The 15,030-nt window shown below is 47.1% G+C and overlaps 3 protein-coding genes across 3 annotated transcripts; all 3 read left to right on the top strand.

The window, feature by feature from the left end:
• Positions 1-151: 151 nt before the first annotated feature.
• Positions 152-2,605, top strand: BHQ10_005274 (uncharacterized protein; the record flags this gene model as incomplete). Its single annotated transcript, XM_040877732.1, has 1 exon — positions 152-2,605. One exon carries the CDS (start codon positions 152-154, stop codon positions 2,603-2,605), a length of 2,454 nt encoding a protein of 817 aa, XP_040733778.1.
• A 636-nt stretch (positions 2,606-3,241) lies between these two features.
• Positions 3,242-5,160, top strand: BHQ10_005273 (uncharacterized protein; the record flags this gene model as incomplete). Its single annotated transcript, XM_040877731.1, has 6 exons — positions 3,242-3,384; positions 3,446-3,637; positions 3,693-3,936; positions 3,986-4,134; positions 4,188-4,652; positions 4,707-5,160. The coding sequence occupies 6 exons, from the start codon at positions 3,242-3,244 to the stop codon at positions 5,158-5,160; spliced, it is 1,647 nt and encodes a 548-aa protein (XP_040733777.1).
• A 9,102-nt stretch (positions 5,161-14,262) lies between these two features.
• On the top strand, positions 14,263-15,030 carry BHQ10_005272 (uncharacterized protein; the record flags this gene model as incomplete). Its single annotated transcript, XM_040877730.1, has 1 exon — positions 14,263-15,030. The coding sequence occupies one exon, from the start codon at positions 14,263-14,265 to the stop codon at positions 15,028-15,030; it is 768 nt and encodes a 255-aa protein (XP_040733776.1).

Genomic DNA, 15,030 nt, shown 5'->3' with positions numbered 1-15,030 from the left:
ATAAGCCAAACGTTAAGGCCTGTTTTCTCCGCAAAAGCTTATCGACGCCGATAGGATGACTAAGCGCCCCGCCCAGAGAAAAAAAAAATAACACATGCAACAGAAGTACGTACCTAGTGAAATATACTTGCAAACATCATTTCAAACAGCCATGGCGCCGGCTAAAGATCACAGGCAAACCAAGGCCGCTCGAAAGCCCGTCGAGAACAATCGAACTCTCAAACGGAAGCGCAATGAGACAGAATTATCGACAATCAAGCAACGAGTTGAAGAGCTCGATCCCAAAGTTCGACTTGAGACCTTTTCCGAACTTCCACTCTCAGATCCTACAACATCAGGTCTTGCCGCTTCACATTTCAAGTCCTTGACTGATATTCAATCCCGATCGATTCCGTATGCGTTGAAAGGACGAGATATTCTGGGTGCTGCGAAGACCGGGAGCGGAAAGACATTGGCGTTTCTGATCCCTGTTCTGGAAAACCTTTATCGCAAGAGTTGGACGGAATACGATGGACTAGGCGCTATTGTGCTATCTCCCACTCGGGAGCTGGCGATTCAGATCTTTGAAGTTTTGAGAAAAGTCGGTCGCTACCATACATTCTCAGCGGGTTTGGTCATTGGCGGGAAAAGTTTGAAGGAGGAACAAGAACGTCTCGGAAGGATGAATATTCTTGTCTGCACTCCGGGACGAATGCTTCAACATCTCGATCAAACGGCCGAACTTGACGTATACAACCTTCAGATGCTTGTCCTTGACGAGGCAGATCGGATCATGGATATGGGATTTCAACAAACCGTGGATGCGATCGTTGAGCATTTGCCTAAAACACGCCAGACTTTGCTGTTTAGTGCAACTCAGACAAAGAAAGTTTCGGATCTTGCGCGGTTGAGTCTGCAAGATCCTGAGTACGTTGCGGTGCACGAAGCTGCAGCCAGCGCAACGCCGTCGACTCTACAGCAACATTATATTATAACGCCATTGCCAGAAAAGCTAGACACATTGTTTAGCTTTATCAGAAGCAATCTCAAGTCCAAAACGATTGTTTTTATGTCTTCCGGAAAGCAGGTTCGATTTGTGTACGAATCGCTACGGCATCTTCAACCTGGTATTCCACTACTACACCTTCACGGTCGTCAAAAACAAGGTGGACGTCTCGACATTACAACCCGATTCGCCAATTCCAAATACGCGGTCCTTTTTTCGACAGATGTGGCAGCCCGAGGATTGGATTTCCCTGCTGTTGACTGGGTCGTTCAACTGGACTGTCCTGAAGATGCGGATACTTATATTCACCGTGTCGGGAGAACCGCTCGTTACGAGAGAAACGGACGCGCAGTGCTCTTCTTAGACCCGAGTGAAGAAGAAGGGATGCTGAAACGTCTCGAGCAGAAGAAGGTACCCATTGAACGAATTAACGTCAAAGCAAAGAAACAGCAAAGCGTCAAGGATCAGTTGCAGAACATGTGCTTCAAGGACCCGGAGCTAAAGTACCTCGGCCAGAAAGCTTTCATATCGTACGTGAAATCTATCCATGTGCAGAAAGATAAAGAGGTCTTCAAGGTGAAAGACCTGGCTCTCGACGCTTTTGCAGCTAGTCTTGGTCTTCCTGGTGCTCCGCGAATCAAATTCATCAAGGGAGAGGATAGTAAATTAGAAAAGAATCAGCCCCGGGCCTTACGATACATGTCAAGCGATGATTCTGGTGAAGAGGGAGGCGAGAAGAAGACGAAGAAGAAAGAGGTTGTTCGTACCAAATACGATCGTATGTTTGAGCGACGCAATCAAGATGTGTTGGCCGACCATTATTCGAAGCTCATCAACGATGATGGTACGATGGTTGACCAAAGTAATGGTATTAATGGTGATGCGGACGAGGATGAGGATTTCTTGTCTGTCAAGCGACGATTTAATGCGGGCGACGATGCTCTTGGTGGTGATGACTCGGATGACTCGAGTTCGCCGGATGTCCCATTAGATGAAGGTGGCAAGCCTAAATTTGGAGGAGAGGTTAAAGTGGTCAAGCTTTCTGATGCCGCGGAACCACTCATCATTGACTCCAAGCGCCGCGAGAAATTGCTTCAATCGAAGAAGAAGCTTCTCAAGTACAAGGGCAATAGCACAAAACTCATCTACGATGATGACGGGGTTGCGCACGAAGTTTACGAATTGCAAGACGAAGACAAGTTCCGAGCTAGCGGAGATGCACAAACCCAGCGAGCCAAGTTCTTGGAAACAGAAGCAGAGAGGAACCGGGTGGCGGATATTGAGGACAAGGAGCTCGCGAAACAGAAGAAACGAGAGAAAAAGGAAAAACGAAAGGCAAAGGAACGAGCATTGGCCGAGGGAGAGGATGGTGTTGCTGTTTTGGCTGGCGATGAAGAATTTGTTGATCCGTTCCAGTCAGACGATGGCAGTGATGCTGAGTCTGTTGCTGATGAGGCGGTGCCGAAACTCAGCAAACGCATGAAACACGTTTCTGTTGAAGAGGAGGAAGAGGATTCCCGCAAGAGTAAGCGGACTAAGAAATCGCACAAGACGGAGGAGCCACTTGAAGTCAACACGTTGGAGGATCTGGAGGCCTTGGCGACAGGACTTTTGGCATAAGATTTTCTTGCCTGGCAATGATTGTATATGTCTACGTGGTAATTTTTAGTCTTTTAGCCTATATAAAATAGCATTCGAGGCGTTGAGTCTTTTCGTTCAAGCTTAGTTCTTGCATGCCATCACCTTCCGTATTGGGACTAGCCTTGTTTTTTGGGGCTCTTCCTCCAGTTCGTCTAAGCAGAATGCACGCCATCTGCAGCCACGAAGAACCTCAAACTATATTACCTGCCTAGTTACTCTACACCTCGAAAATGCTTTCTCCTTATATACCCGTCACACCAACAAAGATCCATTCCGATAGTAGCGCCCTTAAAACGGCGACGTACTGGACCCCATCGCAAACTCCCGCCGGCCCACAGCAGATCTTGGGAGCGTGGTTGACGGCTCCGCTGGTTGGTCGCTCGCCACGAGCACGCAATAGATTTTATCAAAGAGAAACTGAAAAAATCTCGTCTGGGGCCGAAGTCACTGCAACGACAAGGTTATATGATTATATCCGTATAAAGACTAGCTTTGTTGCTGCGAATCCTTCGTGCACGATGTCGACATTTTATTTCTCTCCTTTCTTTCTTTTTCCGCGACTCTCAACAGTCGTGATGTATCTTGAGAGCTGACGTTTTTCTAATTTCGCAAAAAATGACTGCCGACATCGAGAAACGCCCTCGGCGGTACGAGCTTGGGCCGGATGACGGCGTACCTGTTCACGATGGAGAGGACTACGCGCCTCCCATCATCGTAGCCAACAAATTGAGCCGAAAATTGTCTGCTCGTCAAGTGCAGTAAGAAGCTTCCCCTATGACAGCTAAAACTCGGTTTCTCTGTATCATCTGACAACTGTAGGATGATCGCCATCGGCGGCACCATTGGTACTGGTTTATTTTTAGGAACGGGCAATTCTCTAGCCAAAGGTGGTCCGGCATCGATGCTGATTTCGTATGCGATTGTTGGTGCAATTGTGTTTGTCACGATGCTTGCATTGGGGGAGATGTCGGCTTTTATCCCTGTTGCGGGATCATTTTGTACTTTTGCTGGGTAAGTCGACTTTCACATCGCAAGGCGCCAGAAACTCAGTTCTAACAAGCAATAGTCGCTTCGTGGATGATGCTTTCGGTTTTGCGTTGACCTGGAATTATTGGTTCAACGATGCCGTGTCAACCGCATCCGATCTTATTGCGCTCCAGCTACTGTTGCAATATTGGACGGACAATTTTCCTGGTTGGGCTATTAGTCTGATCTTTTTGTTTGTTGTCATTGGGCTTAATGTTATCTCTGTGAGGGCCTACGGCGAGGCGGAATACGTTCTCAGTATTTTAAAAGTTGTTACGATTGTGGTATGTGCAGTACTTCGGTCTCTGTCTTTCGGTCACTGACCTTACCCAGATATTCATCATCCTTGGGATCGTAGTCAACTGCGGCGGAAACACCAGTCACCAATATATCGGTGGGCATAACTGGCATATCGGTGATGCTCCTTTTGTTGGCGGTATTGGAGGGTTCGCCTCGGTGTTTGTTACCGCTTCTTTTGCCTAGTGGGTTTCCCTGAGAAGACGAACATAAGCTCCAAGTACTGATTTTGATACAGCGGAGGAACCGAATCCATTGCAGTGACAGCCGGAGAGACCAAAGATCCAGCCAAAAATCTACCTCGCGTTGTGCGCAACGTCTTTTGGAGAATTTTGCTCTTCTATATCCTAGCAGTCTTGATCATCGGTCTCAACGTACCATACAACTACCCGGGTCTGAGTTCCAAGAACAGCCACACCAGTCCATTCACCATTGTTTTCGAGCAGGCCGGAAGTAGTGTGGCTGGTAGTTTTATCAATGCGGTCGTCATGACGAGTGTGATTTCTGCAAGCAATCATGCCCTCTTTGCGGGCTCACGTTTACTCTACACTTTGGCTACTGATGGGTACGCCCCGTCATTCTTTGGCAGACTCAACCGACAGAGAGTCCCTTGGGTGGCGGTATTGGCTACATCGGTCATTAGTGGACTCTGCTTTGGCGCAAGTTACATTGGTGCCGGTCAGTTGTGGACATGGTTACAAAAGTAAGTCGATTTTCTAACTAAGGCAGCTGATCTGTGACTAATCAAAATCCATAGCATTGTCGGTGTTTCCAACCAACTTTCCTGGATAGCCATTTGCTTTGCCTCTCTTCGTTTCCGCGCCGCCGTCAAAAAGCAAGGTCTCGAACACCTCCTCCCTTTCAAGAACTGGACCTACCCCTGGGGCCCCCTCATCGCCATGCTTCTCAATATTGTCCTTGTCCTCGTCCAAGGCTGGTCATCCTTCAGCCCTAGCTTTGCCGCCGTCGACTTTGTCAGCTACTATATCGAAATTCCTGTCATGATTGTCATGTACCTCTTTTGGAAGATCCTGAAGCGTACACGGTTTGTCCGATTGGAAGACATGGATCTTGTATCTGATCGGTTTGATGGCGGATTGAGTCATGAGGAACGGACGCAAGTGTTGGAGATTGCGCGTCGAAGTCCTTTTGCGCGTGGGCAGCCGTGGAAGGAGAGAATCGGAGGAGTTGCTACGTATCTGTTCTTCTAGGGTTGTTATGATTGTAAGCAATCTACAAATATTTTTTTACTTGTGGGTAGAGGCCATGCGCGTCGTGGTGTCATAGGTCCTATGGCATCGATCTATATGACTCGAGAAAATGATATGATATATAAAAACTTTATGATGGACCGAAAAATACATACATAAATGCAGCCGGGAAGTACAGAAGGTACCAAAAATATAAAAACCCAGCGCTTTTGCCTTAACTAATCAAGCGTGGCTCGCATAGGAGGGCAGCTGTCGACCACTGACATACACGGCCATCAGAAAAATTCCCGTTTCAAATTTATCGTAGTCTTTATTACAATGTAAGGCATCTATCGTAGTCTGTGATCTCTGATTTCCACACTCCAAAGGGCAGGCATGATTATACGTATATTGGTTTCTTATGGTCAACCCTGATACTATCGCTTTGGCACATTTCCGTGGAGCGCATGTTTACTACTCGAATAAATTGAAAAGCTAGCAGTAACTAACCAGAAGTTTGAAGTGGTCATCTCAAAACCGTGCGCCAGTCGTGGGAGGAGAAGATTGGGGATGTTACGGCGTATTTGTCTTCCTAGGCTTTGACCCAATGATCCTCAATGATCCTACTAATAATTCATGCGACTCTTGTATAGAGGAAGAAGCACATCGCTTCTTTGATCCCTAAATTAGAGATTTTGCACCGATGTATAGGTACAACGACGTTCAAAAACAGCATCGAAACCACAAGGCCCCGACTAAAAACTAAACAGCGAGTCTAGACCAGGATCATGACTACGTTCGATTTCAAACATAGCTAATTATCGTCTGCTGACAGCCACCGTACTTCGATGACATCAGAAGACTCGGATACCAGTTTCCTATCGATCCAGAACAGGCTCAACACAGTGAAAATTTTGGGCTTCAAAATTCCATTATGGCGGATATAGACCTCGAAAAAACATATTTTTCTTCGGCTGGTGGTTTCACTTGCATCACTAGTGTAGCCATCAAGTAGCGTGGAATTACATGTCGCACAAACACCATTCTCATACCTGGTTCATGCATCCCGCTTCTGGAAATTATTGTTGTATCCATGTCCATCTATCAGAGAAGTAACGCCAAAACCGAGCATGCCCAGAATATTACACGGCCCTTGTCAAGCATCAAGCACCGTTGCGTTGTCCCAACCCGGCTCCCAAATGATATTATCTGGTAAAGTCACAAGGCCTTATGTTTCTTTTTGAATCTAGACGAAGAAAAAATTCATGGTTGTGATAATCTAGCCCGATCACTAACAGTACATCTAGTTGTCTACTAATGGTTCATCGAAAGTCCAGGGATCCTCGTCGACGGAATGCGTGTAATGCATGAACTCGGCCAATGAGATTCAAAAAATGGGTATTTTGAACTGAACACGAGTCCATTTCTTTAGAACCGGACCTTGATTTACATTTCGTATATTGTCCGAAGCTGGGGTCATGGGTCTAGATGGGTGATGAGGTACCTGAAGTATGGTATGATGTTACATGACGCTGTGGTACACTCATATGGACCCGTTGACCCTACCCTAGGTGGTGCGAATGTACCACTTGACACAGGACAAGAACTTACTTAGTTACACAGCTTTGTCGGGTGTAGTATCGTGTAATTTCTGCTGTTAGAATCGGGATCTTCATGGTGGACGGTCATAACAAGCCCTGAAATTTGTGATGTACGAATGTTCACTCGTTTATGGCCTGTTCACCCTACTCACCCATCATGATACTTACGTTTCGAGTCATTAGTTGATAATACGTCTCCATTAATAAGCGCATGTAAAGTTATTGGTGGACCGAACCAGCTGGAACCAACAAGCTAATACCACCTCTTCGCGAAACAGGTAGTACAACATGTAGCAAGGTAAGCCCGACCTTCTCCCTCGAACTTGATCTGAAGGAGAAAAGACTGCTATCTCCATAGCTATTGTTGAGTGCATTTTTATGTTTTGTATACCTGGTAGTAAGTAGCTCGTAGTCATATCTTCGCTTCAATGGAGCCTTTCTCATCCGGATTTAGTTTACTATCTCCATGGTTACTGTTGAGTCCAGCTTTGTATCGTATGAATTCGATATACTGAGACAACTCACCGACGTACATGAAGTATTGCGAGCTGGCAGGAACCCTCGCATAAACCTTGACGTTGTTATATGGATTTTCGTCTCGGCATATCAGATATTGTTTTCTTGCATGTACATCTAATTGCGTCGGTATCTACGGTGAAGCTTGTTATTATTCGATTTAGAGCGTAAAGCAATCCGCTTTTCTGACATCGATCCGCTCTAAATAGACGTTGTCATGGATACTTTGCGAAACTGTTTCAGATGAGTTGCGGAAGTATATTGGAGATAAGTCTCAAATTCCGTTGTGTCACGTATCCTGGAAGCCGTTCAGGGCCAAATTATGTAGTATAAGACGATCAATAGTCTCCGTTGCTTGCCACTTCATGACAATGAGCGGGGTTTGGCCAGTTTCTTGCCTTTCGACGATGTCTTTGTATGACCGACGTGACTGATCAGGAAGACTTCATCAGCATCAAATAACCCGATAACCCCGAGATCGAGCATGTAACTTCGTAAAAGTAACGCTGGTGGGGTACGCATGTAGATAGTTCAAAACATCCAACATCGCCATATCGAGATCTAAGCCACAGACATTCGTCAGCAGCAGGTCAGGTTGCATTGTTTTCCATTCGTGACCGCATTTCAAGATCGAGGGAATCGGACGATGACGGAGGGATGGTATCATGGGACGCTGGGCAGGGAAAAATTCAATAAAAGAGATGCCTGACGATATTCCAGGGCATTTTCTCCATCACGTAGCACGTAGAGCGTAGCACAATACTTGCTCTGTGCTACGTATTACTTAGTTGCCTATGGTACCCGTCAGTCCGTGATGATAATATCAAAGCAAGCTGACCGCTGTCTGGCCTGCTGCAGCCTCAAGTCAGATCAGCTTCAAGTCTCGACGCAAGGTGTTTCTTACCATCTCAAGGAACCAATGACAGAAGAAGTAAGCTGAGCTTCGCCTCGAGCAATTTCGAGATCGTTGGTTTCTTTTTCTTGCTTTTTTCTTTTGCTTCTCGTCCACTCCATTGGCTTGGTAGTATCGGGCTCTATGCACGTCGTTGACCAATGTTTGAGTTCGCTTTTCTGAGTACCCATTTTTGGGGTCTCTTTCTTCGCTCGAGGAATTGAGGAGCCACAATATAGACTTCCAGCTGCTTTTGTCGTGGAAACGTAGACCTCGCCAGACTTGTCATATCGATTATTTGCCTCGTCGCAAATAGTTTGTAGGAGTGAGGTTGGGATTAACGTAAGGGAAGGAGGGAGTGTAGCTATCGGAAGGGACGACCCGTCGTGCAAGTCCACCGTTGTCCTCCTTCCCCGTGACTTCCTTCAGACGGTTTCCAGCTTCATCTTTACATCTCTCACCATTCAAATACAAATCGTCGTCTATACACAAACTCATGGTTGCTCATCTAATACACTTTCGTGCCGCCCTTGAGCACAGAGCCCCAAGCATGGCTCTAGGCTACTTAGGGGCAACACTCAGCATGAAATTGTGTTGCTGTACTACCAAGCCCGCTGTACTCCGTCCTAAATGCATACTAACAGCTTAGAAATCATTGGTCTTCGCCCGGCCACCAGTTGTGGCTGTGGTTGCCGAATTGTCCAGTGTCTGTTTCAACCAGTGGCTTCACCGTTCCATGGCATTGCAGCGGCAGCACCCCTTGCTACTTGCGACGCCGTCCCATGCTTTGTACCCAGTCGGGCCCAGTGTTATGAGCCGATGTTATAGTACTGTACGTAGATAGTTTGACTTTGCCTCTTAATGAAGGCTCTTATGGTTTCCCACGCTTCGTTTACCAGGTTACTAGATTGAGAGTGCTTGCAGGCTCAAATCTCAAATTGTCATTTGAACTCAAAAGTGATCCACTTAATACCCAATCAATCTTAAGTTTAAGCATCGTGGAATTACGCAATATCGGGTTAAATTTCCTCTGCGCATGATGCTCGGAATTTTTCTCGTCGTGTAAGTTGTGCCTGTCTTCGACAAGGTTGTTCCCTGTTTCTGCCAGACCTTGTGATACAGTTCTCGAAATGTTTCGTCTCGGAGCTAATAACCGACTTAGTCACACGGAATAGAAATGCTTGTGTGCCGCTGTACAAAAAAAAAGGTTCATGGCATTGACCTACGCACAAACTCGGAAATCCTCCCATCTCTAGCGGGCCAGATGACACGGCTCCTTGCGCAATGACAGAACGTGGCCGTGATCCAAGCATAAGACGGGTACAATGTGAACTCCAGATCGGGAAAAGTCTATAGTATGCTTTTTGATAAGTCTTGAAGAATGGTACAATTACGAGTAATGTTGCTGAGCGAACAGACGTCTTTGTCAAATTCGAGTGGAGTCCTGCAAAGAAAATCATCTAACTCTTAAATCGCGTATAAGGCCAAGTTGACCGCAGTACTAGTACGCATTTACCATTAATCTTCGTTCCAATTGCTCGGTGAATCTGGGGATCCGCCTCATATTGCTTTTCCCTCGTGTTTAGGACCGATGCAGTGCTTACCATGTACAGAAAGCACACACTACTGTCGGACTCAGCAAAATCCCGACTCTCCGAATACACCTTATCTCGCGCTAAAGCGACGATCGTCAAGCCAAGGCTTCATCTTTTTGACAGGAACGCTCTTTAGTGGGGTGGTTGGGTTTAGTTGACTAGTAAGTCTGACTATGGGCGCAGAAATGAGAAGTCATTTGACTTCTAGCCCCGACTAACCGGACTCGGTTGGAGTTTCACTGGAAATGCAGCTTACTCATAGTGCGCTCCCACCTACAAGGGTTTACCCTGGTCAAGATTTCAATATTGTATCAACATGAACACCTGTCGGTCTGTTCTGGTCAAAAGGCGGCGCTGCAGGCCAGAACAGACAACGTTGGCAACCCCTCCAGTTCGAAAACCAAGGGTCTTTTGAAAAAGGGAAGCAAGAAATAAAAAGTTTGAGGAGAAACCGGAAAAAGGAATAATAAGAGAGATTAAGTTCCCCTCTCTGGTCTTAAGTCAAAGTGACAAGATGTGGGCCGCTTTAGATGAGATGAAGTCTGCACCCTTAAACTTCGGGTCAAGCGTTTTTCAAGTGCCGGATGAGGAAAAAAAAGATTCTCTCAAGGCGAAGATTCCTTCTAACCATGAAGTGGGCATCCCTGAATTCCTGGTCGCCTTATCAATTTTCAGTTGGGTTGGCACCCTCGGAAGAAAAACAGACTATTGGTACGCATATTGAAGAGCAACGTTCGGAGGTAAAATCACCGGATAATGAGAAGGGCTCACGGATGTTCGGAATATTCAACCTAATCATCCACCCGACAAACTATTACTCCGTAGTCGAAACTCTCCCTGGTGCCGGTGAAATCTAAAATTCTCCAATGGACCTTTACCAATGCGTCGGGTGAGCTTTCGTTAGGATTCAAGTATGCACCCAATGCGGACTGGCGGGCGGGKGKTCAGGAACATATCACCAATAGACTGACAGTCAGCAGTCGGCGGTCACATCGTAAAGTACGACCGTTCCAGGAGGACTATCATTCATTAGTTTGCGTGCCTTGTTGGATCGCTCAGATTCCAAGGATCAAGGATTAAGGAATTGTGGGGATGCGGTCCGCGATCATGGGCGCCACGCTGAGCCCATTTCTCCGTACCCTTCACATGCCACTGATGCCAGGGTGGTTTCATGAGTACAGGAGCCGAAAAAGGAATGCGAATGACAACATTTAATTCACATACCAGCTACCTATGGGGTATTTACGTACTGTCAACAAGTTACCAACCACAGGACCGAAACATGGTGTTATTATACGAGACTGCGGAGCTTAGGCAGAGCATTACTCGGCTGTACCACAAGCCAACATTCCGTCGCCTTATGTTAGTATCCTTCTTTTCTCCTTCTGCTGCTAAATCGGGATTCGGGACTCGACATTCCTCCTCATATGACAGTTGAAAAACTATTGGGTAATTATTGACGAGCCCGGACAAATTCCAGGCGAGCGATAACGTCGATCCGCCAAGTACAGTACCTCCTGCACATGTACTCATAGTATTCAATACTTTTCAATGTTAGCCTTGGGGCGTGGCCAGTCAAGTACTGGGTACTTAGGGAAGCTTCCGGCCAACAGTAGGGGCTCTCCGATTCGCTTAGTGACAAGTCTCAAGAGGACGCCAAATAGAGACAGCTCTCCACTACGTTCAGTTCCTTACTAGCGACACACTAACGACCAACTAACCATTAGCTTAGCTTTTAGTACTAGGGCTTTTTAATTGAACTCATGTTCGAGAGCTCGCATTTCTCCACAATTCGAGTCCACTTCCAGCCGTCAAGAAATCAAACCCATGTCTATGGGCCGTGCGCTACATACCTCTTTAGGCTAACAACTAACTCTTTTCGGCGCTTTCTGGGCCAGTTGACCCTGTTCAACAATTCTGGCTGACAGCGGTAGTCTTTCTGTCACCTGGTGAGCGTTCAGCTACTGCAAGCCTGACTGCAGACCACACCCCCAACAGGATAAGATCAGAAATAGAGATTATCAGACTGTCCAATCAGATTCGGAATTTTCGGGTATTTTCTCGTGCGTGTTTCCTAATTAGTTTATTGGATTGACTCACTATTAACGACGCACTTATCCATACTTAAAAATTCTCCAAGACAATAGCCCCGTCGAATCACGAGCCACAAGACGTAAATTGCTGCCCCCTCTCCCATACGAACCATGGACAAATTAAGGGGACTCGAGATTAGGACAACCCAAACATGGCAAGTACGTAGAGCAATGCGAATTGTTCCATTCTTCGCGTCACGTACACACTGATGCACATAGCGCGCTGTTAAGCTAACTGCGTACTTGCAAGTGGATCTGTCCGTTATGAAGATCGGAACAAGATTCAAGGACAAAAGCGAAAGGAGCGGAACGAACGATGTGATAGGTGAGATGCGATGGGGTGCAGCTACCAGTAACAACAATGACAGAAGCACGGTGAAAAAAGCGAAAATCAATAGCCGCAGGACTTGCTCTTAGCTAACTAGCTGGCTGTTTGTAGAGAGGCAGAGGGAGGGGCTTATTTTCCTTTTCCGGGCTACGGCCTTACAAAAGTTCCAGGCAAATTGTCATGACCTGCAGCAGAAGGGGGATCACACTAGCTACTGATCATCCAGCGCGTTCTAAGCTTTGCAGATCCCGGGCATTGCTCAAATCCTTCCCTCGTACATAATTCGTCATGGGCTCTAAAACAAAAAACATCTGTGGGCATGCCTACGTTACTGATTATTAGATGCCGGCAGCGCCCCAGTGATCCACATATCCTTTCTCTTGACTCCATACGTATGTATGTAGTACGTACGACTACTCCGTACTGAGGATCTGTCGGATCTTAAGACCTCTTGTGATGGGCTTGAATTTAGATCTCGATACGTTGCACTTTTCCCCATTCCACCACCTCCTTGGGTCAGGTCTGCGACGTGTCATTCATTAGACTCGAGCTGCCTAGACGCCTCGTCGATCCTCCATCATCTTGACAATGCACCGGATCTCGTTTTGGAGGAATTGAAACGAAAGGGAAAGGAAGCAGGGCTACATACTACACACCGTGCGAACTGAAACTGATCTATTCATATTTTTCCCTTATCCGATTAAACAGCGAATACCCCTCGCCGACTCACGCTGTCGTTGCAGGGCCAACACGCTGATATCGGAACTCCAGCGCGTCTTTTCTGCAGGACCAAGATCGCGCGGTGAGTTACCGGCATATACTGATTGCCAAAAACGGCAGAAGTCTACCCAGAAAAAGGAGAGATCAAGTAGAGGAAAGAACAAAAAAAAGAAAGGAAAGATTTTCCTTCTGGATGATTGGTAGTTATTGGATTGCTTTACTGGGCTATACCAGCCTGAAAGCCTATCAAAAATCTTAGAAGCAATTCGTTCAAACACCAATCCTGCTGTCTCAACTTCTTCTTGATGTCACCGCCACTACTGTCTATCGAGTTGTTGTAGCTGTGCTATACAACCACCATCAACATCAACAAATTCCGGTTTAACAACTGCGAAATCATACGGCATCACTCCAATGCAATCTCTACTTCTTCCAGCTCCGTGGTTTTCCAAGACTCATTTTGGGCCGCACAGATTCGATATCGATCCTGGCCGTGTATCCGTCCACTTGCGGCCACCGTCATCCACGGGGCCGAGGGCCAGTCTTAGGACATCTTATTCGACTCTCCCTATGTCTGGCATTGTGCCAACGGGCACCCAGGCACCACAAAGTGCAGACACCAACACCAGTTCGACACAAAGAGAGCAGCAGGGAGTGGAAAGGGCAGATATTTCGACATCAGCAAATCAAAATCGCTCAAATCTACCCCCGAGGTTACCGACATTGATTCCCACTGAAGGACCGGGTGTGGTATCTACTCAACCACCGAGGTTTCTATCTACCGAAGAATTACTAGTCAACCCAACTACTCAGGTGCCCAGCATCAGCTCCACAGTTTCATTATCGCAGGTTATATCGGGATCTCCTCAACTTGGACTTCACGATGTGCCAACTTCCGGCGCCATACGAGCTTTACCACCGAGGTCTACGAGACGTGCTAAGGCGCATGTTGCTTCAGCTTGTGTGAACTGTAAGAGGAAGCACTTGGGTTGTGACTCTGCTAGGCCTTGCAGACGATGTGTTCTGTCTGGAAAAGCGGTATGTTAATGCAGGAAGAGAGACTGAAACTATACTAACGGTCTTATAGTCGACATGTGTAGACGTAACACACAAAAAGAGAGGACGTCCGCCTCTCAAAGCCGAAGAGACGTCCTTGAGGGCCGTACCTGCTCTAGACAGCTCGGTAACTCCGCGAGAACAATTCCAAACGGCAGCGACTGCGCGAGGACCAAGTCACCACAAGTCATCTTCACGGGAAATTCGACCAGTGACTGATCTACAATATTCCCGACCGGAGCACGGCCCGGCAGGATTAGGTAGTAGTATAAGTCCGCTAGCTGCATCTTCAGGGAGATGGCAGCCGTTTACATCGCCTCAAATGCTTCCATCCGGTCACAATCAACGACCTATATCATCTGCGGGACCTTCACCCATATCTGCTGTCAACTATGCGTATAATAATCCGTTCACACCTTACCATATGACGGCATTCCCACCACCACCACCACCTCCGGGGGCTTCTGATATGCCAACGGTGTTGAGCTATAATGACCGTCTGCCTACTACCACGCCACCAACAGTGTCGCCCCAACAATATCAACAGCATTTTCCTCCGGCATTGCAATCACGAATAAGTCCACAGACTCCTAGTCGCGGGTTGGACGCTGCTCCAGGCCCTTCCTCATTAGGGTTCCGAGAACCCTACACTGAGCCGGGTGTTCGTCTACCCCCTATCCTCCCTTCTCCGCCCACATTTGCGGCTCATACCTCGACACATGCACATCGAAGAAGCGATTCATATCCTAATATATTCACCTATCAACCTATGGGCACCAGTCCTCGACAACAGCAGCATGAACCACCTTCGTCCTCCTCATCGTCGCAACAATTCACCCGCCCTCAGGAGTCTCCGCGCTCCATGTTTGAGCTTCGATCGCCATATCCCCCAGTTTCTGGACCTGCTGTCGGTTCACACGAGACAAGCTCACCACCATATAGCCATCAGACTCAACAACGTCCACATAGTATGGTCATTCCACCAACATATAATGAACGACGACGAAAGAGCACGGCAGAGACCAATGAAGAGAATCCACAACCGGCGAAAAGACGACGGATGGCAGTGGACGATATCGTGAATGACTAG

This window comes from Talaromyces amestolkiae (genome assembly GCF_001896365.1).
Source record: "Talaromyces amestolkiae strain CIB chromosome Unknown scaffold9.1, whole genome shotgun sequence".
Lineage (NCBI taxonomy): Eukaryota > Fungi > Ascomycota > Eurotiomycetes > Eurotiales > Trichocomaceae > Talaromyces > Talaromyces amestolkiae.
Note: the sequence above shows the minus strand (reverse complement) of the source record. Positions and strands in the feature narration are given on the sequence as shown.